Source organism: Aptenodytes forsteri, unplaced genomic scaffold (assembly GCF_000699145.1).
Source record: "Aptenodytes forsteri isolate BGI_AS27 unplaced genomic scaffold, ASM69914v1 Scaffold41, whole genome shotgun sequence".
Lineage (NCBI taxonomy): Eukaryota > Metazoa > Chordata > Aves > Sphenisciformes > Spheniscidae > Aptenodytes > Aptenodytes forsteri.
In genome coordinates, this window is record NW_008796211.1 from 4,018,542 (window position 1) to 4,026,228 (window position 7,687).

Below are 7,687 nucleotides of genomic sequence, written 5' to 3' on the forward strand. Positions count from 1 at the left end.
CCACTCCGCTCTCTGCTGGAACCAGCCGGAGGTATTTTTCTGAAATAAGATCTCCAACATTGCCGTGACCTGTGCCTTGGGGCAAGGATTGGCTTCCCATGCTGTTTGGAGAGCTGTGGGACATGTGAAGCTCCTGGCTTCTCCTCATGCCGCTCACCACCCACCCACCACCAGATCAGGAGCGTTTCATAGCTGGTCAATGAATGCCATGAACTTTCCAAATGTTGAGCTCCCAGATAGGCTTTTATCTCTGCACAACCCTATGCATTTTCATATTAGCGTTGCTAGAGCCATCTGCACGGCCATTGCGTAGCACTTTGCCTTCTATCCCCCTCCTCACGGGTCACTCGTGTCCACATTTACACGTCCGCAGCAGAGATGCTGCACTTGCCTTTCTGCTAGAAGCATTGCAATGACCAAGGAAGGTGAAATCACGGCACTGATTTCACGCTGGAATTAGCACAAGCATGAGTCCAACCTGTGTCCTGCCGAGGGGCAGCAGGTGCCCTTGCTGGGCGCTGCTGGAGCTCCTGCCCTACGGTGATGCTGAGAGCTGCTTCTGATGCACAGTCCCTTGGCCGTCTCGGCATGTGAAGTTACAGACTCGCAAGTCCATGCTTTGCTTGGCACCGTGCGGCTTCTGCTTAAGGAATAACACTGTCTCAAGCCCATATCTCAAACATTTGACCTGCTAATTTCACCAGCTGGGAGAATAAGCTAATAAGAACTCTTCTTAAAATGTTGACACTTTTGTTTGTTCGTTTTATTGGCCAAAGTGTCACATTTTAAGCGATTAGCTTCTACGACTCTTCAAGGTCACCTGCCTCAGAGCAGTCAAGTCTCACAGCTCATCGGGCTCCCTCCCTCTGGACCGTGTCTGGAGCCACTGCAAGCACGGAAGGTGCTGCGGATAGTTGCTGCGAGTAGGGAAAAACAGATACAAGATGATACAGGGCCAGCTTTGAGCTTTTTTTTTACAGACCTTTTTTCCCATGCTGAAGTATGGGAAATGTTTATAGTAACTGAGCTAGGAGGTAAATAGTGATCACTGTATTGCAACAGCAGCTGCACGTAATTTATACTGTTATGCAGTAAATTTCCGCAAGGTTTGGAAGCCTTTTTCAAGACCTGTGCTAAAATAGCTCCAGTGAAACCATTCTGTGTGGCCAGATTTACTGTGTGTTTCAGACAGTTCTTAAAACTGCCTTGGTATTTTTTAACAGAGCTTCTGCACAGCAGGTACGGTCCCTGGTTCTCAGGGGAGGTGGAAAAAATCTGCAACTGGGTTATAATGGGGAAGAAAAGGTGGCTGTGACACTGCAGGAAGGGCAGAGTGACCTACATCAAAAGTGCAAACTGCTCTACCCCCAGCAGGTGAAAATTTTCAGGATGCACAGTTGCTGGCAAACTGCCCGTCGGCGGTTATAAAAGTTCCTCCTTGGATACGGATTTCCAAAAGCCAAACAAAAATAAATGATTTACGCAATATATGAATTAACCCAGTCGTGCAACAACTCGGGTTGGACAGGAGCTATTTTTCAGCTCTGAGGAACAGCTCTGCTTTCTCAGCCCTGTCCTTCAATCAGTGAGCATTGTGCAGTGCGGGACTCATTGCTGGCGTTAGCGCCGTGCAGGGATGGTGGAGGTGGCTGGTCAGGGAGGGACACGCTGGTGAGAAAGTCCCTGTGTCGGGAGCGGCAGCACTATCCTGGAACAATGCACAAAAAATATATTCTGTGTTTAGGTCTTGGATGTATTTTCTCCTATGCCCCTATCAGCAGCTCAACCAGAAAAAGTCCAGATTCTCATTAAGCCGTATCCTTGCCTACTCTGTGCTGAATAAGCAGAGAAATGAGATGGATTTGCATCTACCAAGAATACTCAAGGTTCATGTGAGTTGAAGGTGTATGTTTATTACTCACGACCGTGAAGTGCCATCGTGGTAGATTGCTCTTTTTTCTTCATGGAATTGAGGGAACAGCTTTAAGTAATGGCAAATTGATTAACTGCCCTTGATGTCATGTATAAATGTTCCTCCTCTTTATTTTCTTGATATTTTCTTGCCGTCTCTTTAACCCTGCAGGCCACTGACTTAAACTTGGTTTCCCAAAGTTGAAACTGCAGCTGTGCCACCAGAAAAGTCTGTTAGGAAATGCTCATGGTCTTATTGGCAGAACAATGAAGTTACTCGCTAGGAGCCAAATGCCCCTCCTTTTTTTTTTGACCGATGCACTCTCAATAGTAACAAAAATAAACAAAGAAGATCCAGGAAACACAGCATCCAGAAGTATTTGCCCCATTTGAATATTTTTTCTCTCTATGTGCAGTACTTCCCTGCAAGTGTCCCTGCATTGCTGTTAGTCTGCTTTTCGAGGAAAGTGAAGTTGCTCTGCTTTTAACAATTTTTTAATTCCTTGGGCATGTCAAACAGATTCGATGGAAGCTTAGTGCGCCAAGTTTTGAACTTCCTGCAAGTTTAGAGAGAATCAGTAGCCCTGTAGAGCTGCAGAGAAGTGTCACTGCTGATCTTCAGTGTGAAGTGAGGGTCATTTATTTAATTTTGTTTCGTTTTATTTGGCCTTCTGACCAGCCGCACACAGAAGCACAAGCACAGCTTGCAGCTACCCCAGGCGTGCTGCCTCTGGGCTTGGTGGAGCGGACCTGCAGGCTGTGTTGCTGGCAGGGAGGGAGGGAAGGTCTCAGGGACACCACAGGGAACTAAAGGCATCCTGGCTGGAGGGATGGGAAAGGGCATGGAAAACAGAATGCGAAGAGGAATTATTTTGGTGAAGGGCTGTAGAACTGCAGACTTTGGGAACCACAGTCTGTTCACAGAACGTTTTGAATGGGGCTCTGTTTAATACAAGAAGTTAAAGCATAGTCTCCAATAGTCTGTGGCAAGCCCTGGTTCTGCCTCTCCTGAAGAGGTTTCCAAAAAAGGGATGTGAATTCGCCAGTCAGCTGCACTGCAGCTGCAAAAACCTCTGTACCTCTCCAGTGACACTTGTGAAGTGTAGGAGAGAGGCTGGGGCTGTCATACAGAGGCACTTCCATTTTTCTCCTACTTGATAAAATGAGAGCAGTATGATGCAGATTGCCTTCACCTACCTCTTAGCTCTCCTTTTCCCACCTCCATCCAGCTCCCATCATCTCTGCTAGCCTCAGTCTTCAGACCCAGACTGTAGATCTGATCCAATTGATCCTGCATCCCTACTTCGTTTTCTTCTTTCAATTGCTTGACATGTTTTCTCTCGAACACCCCATCAGCACCTGAGCTCAGGGTTTGGGGTGTCTTCTGATTAGCCAGTTCCTCCTGGCTCTCTAAACCTCAGTCTCACGGGAGCAGCTACTGCAGTTTATCCAGGACGAGGGAGCTCTTATTCAATCAGCTTCCTTAATTTTCTAGCAGTATTTCTGCTGGTAATACCTGGGTACTTAAGGCCATTAGCGTCTATGCTTTAGCACTTCAGCTGGAGAATGGAGCACCTCGTCTGCGTTGGCCCTGAGCCACAGGAGATGGCTCTGCCTGCAGAAAGCATCCTGACGTGGGAGGAGCAACTGGTGCAAAGTACTTTTAGGGTATGAAGTCCTTGGCATCTGAAAACCTTCTTGGCGTCTCCACTCAGCGGTTAATTATGACTGATAATAATAATTGATGTGTTTAGAGCAGTAGATTGCAGGGTTAGCTTGTTGCACACACTCAGCTCTCTTGAAGGAGGTCATTAATAAATCAAAGTGGCTTGGACCTCCTAAATCCATGTTATTTCTACTAAAGCCAAACAAAATCAAACCTAAAATTGTCATTAAATTAGATGGGCAACGAGGTTTGTAGCAGAAGTTAATTTCTGTAAATGATGGATCTAAATCCTGGTGCCAACAGAGGATCGAGGGTGTCTTATCGCCCCAGTTATGCATATGAGCCTTCAAACTGACACAAGGTGACAGAGGGTAGAGGGTGATGATAGTCCCAGTCTTGTAATGAGGAGGAAGATATTTATGGAAGATGACGTGAGATAGCCATCTCCCGTGCTCCCAGATGTTCTCATTTAGAGATGCACTCCAAGCCGGTGACAGCTTGCTCGGGGTCTGGCCAGCCGGCGGGGGCTTCCAGACCAGTGACGTGAAAAGGCTTAGAAGTCCCCTGAGTTTGGGTGCTGGCTTGACAGGCGTCCTGCAGGCTCCAGCCTTTCATGAGGGGCTGGAAACAGTAATCATGACAGCAAAACTTCTCATTAGCCTGATGAGTCACCGCTGGTTTCCAGTTTTTGTGTTGTTTTTTTTTTTTCCTTTGCTGCCTCCTCAGCTCTCCCCGTGGTGCTGATCTGGATGCAAAAATGGGACCGAGTTACTGGAAGCAGGGAAAAGGAGCAGAGGAAAGAGGAGGAGGGAGGGATGGGAGAGCAACACCCGTCCCTTCTGCTCATCAGAGTCACTGGACCAGCTTGGCTATCTGTGAAGGGTCCGAGGGGAATTCCCTGGGACTCCTCAGAAGGAAACTGTCTGCAAGGCAGGTGAAAAGGCAGAGAGGCTAAGGGGAATAAAGCTTCAGAGATCATATATTTAAGTCCTTTGCAACTCCTGCTAAGGGCTCAGGCTCAAATCGAGCCATTGCTCTTGCACCGCTGTACACCAGCAGAGCTGTGGTGCACGTGGCTGGTTGCGTGCACAAAACATGCAATGTGTTAAGAATTGTTTCAGACTTCCCTAAGAGTGCATTGGGTTAAGGTGTCCCATTCCACATGTACTGCAGTCTACAATCATGGTCATGGGCAAGTCAGGTAAGATTTTCTAAACTGTCAAGCTGCTGTAACCAGACCTCAAGCCTAAGTCTTGAGATTGACTATGAAAGGCAAGCTGTACATCAGTGGACTTCACTGAGCTTACATTCTCGTACAACCGTTTTCCTCTCAAACATTATCTTTATATTTTTATTTCTTTTAAAAAGATGGTTTGTAAGAAACAAGATGCTTTTGTAAACTGAAGGGGAAAAAATAGATTATGGACACACTTCATTTTCAAGCAATGACTTCTGCTGTCACAAGTAGAAAAGAGTCAGCTGGTCATTTTGATATTTAGAGTTTTGAAAAGATTGAAATTAAGTGTTCAGATCTTGTTGGTACTTCATGGCTGCCAGAGGTTATGTTTCTTTTAAAACCTTAATTGCACAGACAAATGTAAAGCAGCTCCTGGTACACACAGACATAAGCCAGCTGCAGAACATCATTGCAGCCCATATGGCTGTAGAATTTGTTGCAGAGTATCCTCAGGCACACTTCAGTCATTAAACTGTCATCTTTGCATTTTGTGTGTTGATTGAGTAGGGTAGCTGAACTTTCTTCTCTTTTCCTTTCTTTTTTAAAAATTATTTTTACATCAGAACTTTTATTTATAGCAGTCTAAAAGCAGAGATCAAGGGAAAATGTGTATGACTTCTTCCCCAAATGATTGAGTATTCTTCTTCATCATTAAGCTACAGAGTTTTGCTAAACTGCATGATGAAAGGATGCTTCATATAGCATTGAGAGCATAAAAAATGTGCCATTCAGGTTAAAGTAAGACATAAAACAAACTTCATTTTCTGGATAACATGAAAGCCCAAATTTCTGCAGTAATTAAATCTCTCTGGCTTTTTACAAAGAAGTAAACGGTGACTCTAGTTTCCCTCAAACTCCAGATTGTGCCTATCTATATTGAGCTTCATTCTGTACCTGCCAGTTTCAGATCTTTGCAACATCCTTCCTCTCTTCTATATTTATATGCAGCTTCACTGAGCGTGTTTGAGCCACTGGCTCATTCCCCTGGGCTTCAGCAGGCAGATGGGGAGGGGGTAGCTGTAAGAAAACCATTAGGATTTCAGATTTCTTTCCCGTGGGTAGGTGTAAATAATACAAAGGAGAACCAACCACAAGCGTTGCTGTGGTTGGCACGAGCTCTCCTTCTGGCCGCTCTCAGCCGGGGCGTGTTCCTGGGGATGCTCTGCACGAGCATCACCGGATCCACCGGCGTGTCTCCAAAGGTGGTCACTGGGTGTGTTCGGTTTTGCCTTTATTTAAAACGAAGTAGGAAGAGGCTAAAATGAGGATTGCAATGATGATGTATTACAGAAGTACCTCGAAGTCTCTGAAAAATAAGTCCAGGCTGTATGGGTTTTGCCTAATAGCTGCAAATATGCCATTTACGTTGCCAAGGCCATTAATGGGGCCAATACCAAATGTTAGCCCTGCATTGAGAGGTTGTTACTACTACTGGCATTGCAGGGATGCATAAGCAATGCATGGGAGCATCAAAGCCCCTGGTACCACAGACAATCTGGACAGCCGGGGCTGAGACTGGTCCCACTGTGGACAGGAGACTGCCAACGCTCGCATCCCTTGGTTTGCTTGCCAAGACTGGCGTGACACCGGGGGTTTTGGTGTTCGCAGGAGAGACCCTTCCCCTCCTCCTTGCCCCGGAGACAGGGCTCGCCTGCTGGAAGAGCGGTTATCCAGCCAGGAGAGGACCACGGCTTTCCTCCTCCTTCAGGCTTGCCGAATCAAAGATGACATCGTCTCCTACCTCCAGGGAAGCAAAGGTTATCAGCATGGGGCGACTGCTGCCCGGCGGCTTCTGGAAAACCACATCCAGACCATTACGAGCATCGTTAAAAAGCTCAGCCAGGACATTGAGGTAATACATGCCGAGGAGCATTTCCCTGCTTTAGTGGTGCAGCTCTAGACCGTGGTCCGCTCAGCACTAATATTGGCTTCAGGGGCAGAAAAGTACTCAACATGACCGCTATGTTTTCGTTAAATTCTGATTTTTCTTGTATAGTGGCACTTGCAGTTACTTGTGAAAACAGAAGGGAGGGAACTAGGGGAAGTAAAGTAAAAAAAAAGAAAGTAAAATGACATAAAAAGCAGATTAATGAGTTTTGGGGTTGTTTTAATTCAAAGGTTCAGATTCTATTTGCTTTCAGTTTCGTTGACGTGAGGGAGACTGAATTCAAGGGAAATAAGGGGTAAGCTGTATTTTCATCTAACGTATAACATCAAGACTCAAATTTGGGTTTACTTCTTAGTTTTCCTGATGCAGCTGTTCTACTACTTTACATAACTTCTGCATGCAAACATAACCAAATATTGCAGAAACTCTTTGCAAAGGTCACTGCAGACCGGAATGGAGGTTCAGGTTCACATTTTATTTAAACTGACTGATGTGCTCGAAATGCATGGAATGCCCTTATTCTGGCTAAAGACTTTTGATTATTTGCTGTTATTTGTCAAATTTATATGTGAAATTTACCAACACTGTTTGGCTTTTCTTTTTGGAAAAAGGTGTAAAACACAAAAATATAATGAAGCAGACTTCTCCAGAGATTTGATTTGTCCTTTGAAGTGTTAGATGTCTTACAAATGCCACTAAATTCACAATACATTTTGTTTTTCATGCACTTGGAGAAATATTCGATCTTCTATACATTTATCTTAAGAAGTATGCAGTCACGGCTCACCTGAAATTAATCTGAATTAAAACTAGGGTCTGTGTTCATTTCATACTGATTTTATTTTCAAGATTGTGATCATAGAATCATTGAGGTTGGAAAAGACCTCTAAGATCATCGAGTCCAACCATCAAGCCAACACCACCATGCCCACTAAACCATGTCCCTAAGCGCCTCATCTACACGTCTTTTAAATACCTCCAGGGA

At 45.2% G+C, this 7,687-nt stretch overlaps 1 protein-coding gene across 1 annotated transcript in view; it reads left to right on the forward strand.

Annotated features, from left to right (window-relative positions):
* The first annotated feature begins 4,759 nt into the window (after window positions 1-4,759).
* Window positions 4,760-7,687, forward strand: part of FAM81B (family with sequence similarity 81 member B) — a 26,010-nt gene continuing 23,082 nt past the window's right edge. The window contains exons 1-3 of the mRNA XM_009288292.1: window positions 4,760-4,778; window positions 5,877-6,027; window positions 6,423-6,666. Of these exons, the coding sequence (XP_009286567.1) occupies window positions 4,760-4,778; window positions 5,877-6,027; window positions 6,423-6,666 (414 nt within the window). The remainder of the gene's footprint in view (window positions 4,779-5,876; window positions 6,028-6,422; window positions 6,667-7,687) is intronic.